The 4729-nt window shown below is 47.2% G+C and overlaps 1 protein-coding gene across 1 annotated transcript; it reads left to right on the top strand.

The window, feature by feature from the left end:
- Positions 1 to 1837: 1837 nt before the first annotated feature.
- Positions 1838 to 4726, top strand: mepceb (methylphosphate capping enzyme b; the record flags this gene model as incomplete). Its single annotated transcript, XM_016484849.1, has 2 exons — positions 1838 to 3879; positions 4583 to 4726. Coding segments are annotated over exons 1-2 (1614 nt in total), but the record flags the coding sequence as incomplete, so codon positions are not given.
- Between the last annotated feature and the right edge of the window lie 3 nt (positions 4727 to 4729).

Here is a 4729-nt window from a genome sequence, read left to right as displayed (position 1 = left end):
ACATCTACACAAATTTTCATTGGTCTTTAGGCTAAAATAAGAAATACACATAAAAAAAAATATCATGTTAAATTTATTATTTAAAAAAAGGCAGTGATATAAAGTTAATATACCAAGTTATGACCAATATCTGCTTTTAACTTTAAAATGTACTGATATCTACCATATTAATTAATGTGGCACAATAGAAATCCACATGTTGAATCAGAGTTCATTGCCTGAACATAAAACGTTCTTAAGAGACAAGTGTAACACAAAACATTCTATAATGTACATTACTACTAACAAAAATTAGAATAAACAAACTATTTAAATAAAATAATCATACGTGATGGTGTGTTACACAGGGACTTCTGGGAATGTCCTTTTACTGTATTCCATTTAAAATAGGTAATTCACAGTTTTTCTTGCAAAATGGTATAGTTAGCCAGTTTTTTACTGTAGCATTTTTTTCTGTAAAATCAATTACAGTTTACAAATATTATATCACAATATCTTGACTGTTTAAAGTTGAACATTGGAACATTTCAAATTATGTTTTTATTTATTTCTGCCTGATGAAGAATGAATTGTCTGAATGTTGCACCGTTCAAATGGACATGTGTGACATTGTGTCCTGTGCCAGTACCTGCCACCTGTACGTTGCTCCTGTGGACGCTATTTCTGTTTATTTTTTATGGCCTGTGTGGACTACACCTAGTTACTTGTAATATGCTTCTCAGACATTTTTATGCAAGTTTATCATGAAATGTGTTCTATTGGTCATGGTTGGTGACAATACTAAAGGCCTGTTTTATCTTTCCAAAGTTTTTAAAAGTACTTTATTGCTTCTGTCTTTATTTGCCATTGACATATCGCATAAACTATTGGAGTATTATTCAGAACCAGGGACGGACTGGGAGTAAAAAAACGGCCCTGGATTTTATCCCAAATAGGCCCACCACAACTACAAACAGTAGCTACTATCTCACAATATTACAGCAATCCTATCGTATTTATGGCAAATAACATCACAAAACCCATGGTGACCCTGCTGACAAAAACAATAGAAACCATCATTCTAATGATTTTCACTACAAATACCATTACAAACCATCAACTTTTAACCATTAAATCCATTATAACATGTTTTCCTGTATTGTGTTTTGGGACATATTCCATTAGGATTTAGTGGTTTTAACAAGCCACCAATACAAGGCGACTCATTACCAGAGACCCACAGTTTATTCAAAACAAATTGACCCGTATGACTGGTTTTGTGGTCCAGGGTCACATATATTGTTTTGCTACTGACTGAACCTTGGCTCAAGATCACATTTCTGGATCCTTCTGAGGAAAAAATACAATAAAACAAGTTTTGCAGCAGGTTGGAGTTCAGGACTACATTTCCCAGAATTCCCCTTCTCCTGCAGAAATTAGGGCGGGTCTCTTTAAAACTCTCCGTCGGCGTTAATTTCTCACATTGCACAATGTCACCGTCACATAACGCGAGTTTTCGTCTTTATTCGGTCGCTAGTCGCTGTTATAAGCGTCAGTTTAGCGCTGAGGAACTCAGTCAGGGCTTGTTTACACATGCGACAGGCGTCTATGTCAAGTTCCTGACTGCTCGCTGAAGCAGCACGATGGGATTTTTTCACAGATATAAATTCTAATTAAACATAAAAGGTCGTTTTTGTCTTCAGCAGGCTATATTTGTTGATATCGATTAAAGTGATTAGTTTGTGTCGGGTCAGCGCAGGCAGTCCGCTGGATACCTATTCAGCGAGGAGGGGCGGTGACCGAGAGCACATGCCTTCGTTCCGAGCTTCGCCATTGGTCGTTCAGGGGGCCTTAGCACGTATCCTACTGTCTGATTGGCGGACGCGGCTGTCCATCAGTGTCGGTCTGCGCTGGCGTATATAAGCGCGCGGGTCTGCTGTGCCATAGCACTCGTGAACGTCCGAGAGTTCAAAGTCTGTTTTTAATCATCACTGGTTTAGCGCACGTCTCATAATTACAGTATCTCTCGCGCACGGGCGGATGTGTGGCTTTATATAGTGTGCCGTGTGAGGCATTTTAGGGTGATTTTCGCGTGCGTACTTACTTTCAGCGCAAGAAAGGCGAAGAAACGATCGCGCTTAGTTGTGTGGGTGTGTGTGTGTGTGTGTGTGTGTGTGTGTGTGGGTGGGTGGGGGGCTCGCGTTTCTCTGCATTATTCATGAGCAGCGGTGGATCCTCCCAGGGGCGGAGTTATTCAAAGTAGGCGTGGCGGTGATAGATGAGTGACAGATGTAACACGTGGGTCACATTAATGCACCTAAAACTGACTGTAGACAAGTACTTATGAAGTGTTAATGACATAGTAAGCAGAACTTGCTAACTAGCTGGTGTTTTCTGCAGGATCCGTGCAGTCGTATTAGAGGCTGATGGATGTGGGCTGTGATGTCCGTTCAGAGTGAGTTTCGGGCCGCCGGTGGGGCGAGTTTGCACCCTCAGCCCGTCACTGTTCAGGATGAGGTGACCGCTAACATGGTGGTAACCGAACTCGCTGGCGACGCGGCGACTCTACATGTTGACCAGATGAAAAACGGCCTGCAGTCGCGAGTCGAGACACAGAAACTGAGCAAGCGTCGCTACACCATGAGCGTGGGGTTCAAACACCCGAGCCTCAGTAAACGCAGACGCCGCGCCAACTCCGAATGCAACCCGGTGCTGCCCACCAACTTCCTGCTGGGCGGGAACATCTTCGACCCGCTGAATCTCAACAGCCTATTGGACGAGGACGTCAGTAAGGCGCTCAACGCCCAGACGCCCAAATCCTCGCCGCTTCCCAGCAAAAACAGAGACCCGGTGGAGATCCTGATTCCCAAAGACATCACCGACCCTCTGAATCTAAACGGGCGCGGCAGAGACGCGGCTGCGGGCGTGTTAGTGTCGCCCTTGAAGAGCAGGCGCAGACATCGCAACCGACACCACCCGGGAGCGACCGCTGAGCCTTCAGATGGTGAGAGGTCAAAGGTCAACGAGGGGTCGGCGTCGGGCCCGTTGCTTCCTGCCGATACTTCGGCGCCTGACAAGGTCGCGGATACCGCTGCTGCGCTAGAGGAGTCGCCGCATCCTTACAAACTCAACATGTCAATCAACTGCCGTGACGAAGTGGTGCCGCCCATCCTCCCGCGGCGACGGCCACGCCCCTCCTCGTCTAGCTCCGCCCCTCAGGCGCAGTCCAGCCAGCTGTCCAAACACAGGAAGCGCAGACGAACCAACAGCCGTTCGGACCGCCTGTCCATCACGCCGACTCCGCCCATCAAGCGCACAGTCACGCACAGCCAGACGTTTCACACTCCTGTTGTGGGCGGAGTCGGCGGAGCTCCACCCCTAGGGGCGGGGAAAACCCCACAGCAGCGGCACAGGACGCAGCACAGGTTCCAGTGCGGAAGCTACAGCCGTTACTACGGTTACCGCACCCCGTCACTAAACGCCGACCCGCGCCTGGCCGTGTTTAAACCCGAGTGGTTCCGCGGGAAAAAAGTCCTGGATGTGGGCTGCAACACAGGTCACGTGACCCTCGCCATCGCCAGACACTGGGGCCCTGAGCGCGTGCTGGGTGTGGACAACGATGGCGCGCTGGTGCACGTGGCCCGACAGAACCTGCGCTACTTCCTGTCAGAGCTGCACGGATTGGACGAGAGCGGCAGGATGTGGGCGGGTGAGGGGTCAGAGGTCAAGGCCGGGGGTCAGATGGGGTTAGCGCCTCTGATGGGCCTGCAGCTGGGCCTGTGCGGTCAAGCATTACGCAGGTTTCCCGTCTCCTTCACGCGCTGCCGTGGACCCATCGCCACATTTCCCATAATGCCTCACGTCCCGGGCCTGTTCCCCTGCAACGTCTACTTCCTGAAGGTAATCTGTGTGTGTGACTTTATCATTTTCAAGCTTTTCTTGGCTTCCTTCTGTCTGTTGTTCTGTTTGTCTGTTTTTTAAAGGGATAGTTTTCTGAAAATAATAATTGTCATCATTTACTCTCCCTCATGTCGTTCCAAACCTGCGTGAGTTTCTTTCTTCTGCTGAACATAGAAGATATTTTGAAGAATGTTGGCAACCAAACAGTTGCTGTTAGCCATTGACTTCCACAGTATGACAACACTAATAGAAGACTGCCTGTAGCTTACATATGTTATATGTTAATAAAGTTGTGTATATTTTGGATGACAGTATCAGAGATCTGTCTGTTCTGTCTGTCTCTTCAGCCACACTTTCTGTCAGGTTTTGACATGCCTGTGTGTGTGTGTGTGTGTGTGAGAGAGAGATAGAGTGTGTCTGCAGTGTATTTAATTGTTTAAGTCAATTTGGTGATTTCAGTCATCATACAGTAACCAGCCACCCTTCCTCTTCTCATCGAGACATGAGATGCAGTGCTAAACAGTCTCTCGCTGTCTGTGATTTGTGTCTTTCTCGGACAGTTTTAAATGCATCCACACTGCCGTCATGTTTGCTGCATTAGTGCACGCCTCTATTTGATCACGTCACATCATTGTTCGGTACAATTTATTCTGTCTTTTCCGTGTGTGTGTGTGTGTGTGTGTGTGTGTGTGTGTGTGTTCAGGGTGACTATGTGCCGGACAGTGATGAGGCGGTGATGTCCCAGTGTGCCGAGTACAACGTCATTCTGTGTCTGAGTTTGACTAAGTGGGTTCATCTGAACTATGGTGACGCTGGAATCCAGAGACTGTTTCACCGCATCTACAGACAC

This window comes from Sinocyclocheilus anshuiensis, unplaced genomic scaffold, assembly GCF_001515605.1.
Source record: "Sinocyclocheilus anshuiensis isolate Anshui unplaced genomic scaffold, SAMN03320099.WGS_v1.1 scaffold1689, whole genome shotgun sequence".
NCBI classification, from domain to species: domain Eukaryota; kingdom Metazoa; phylum Chordata; class Actinopteri; order Cypriniformes; family Cyprinidae; genus Sinocyclocheilus; species Sinocyclocheilus anshuiensis.
Note: the sequence above shows the minus strand (reverse complement) of the source record. Positions and strands in the feature narration are given on the sequence as shown.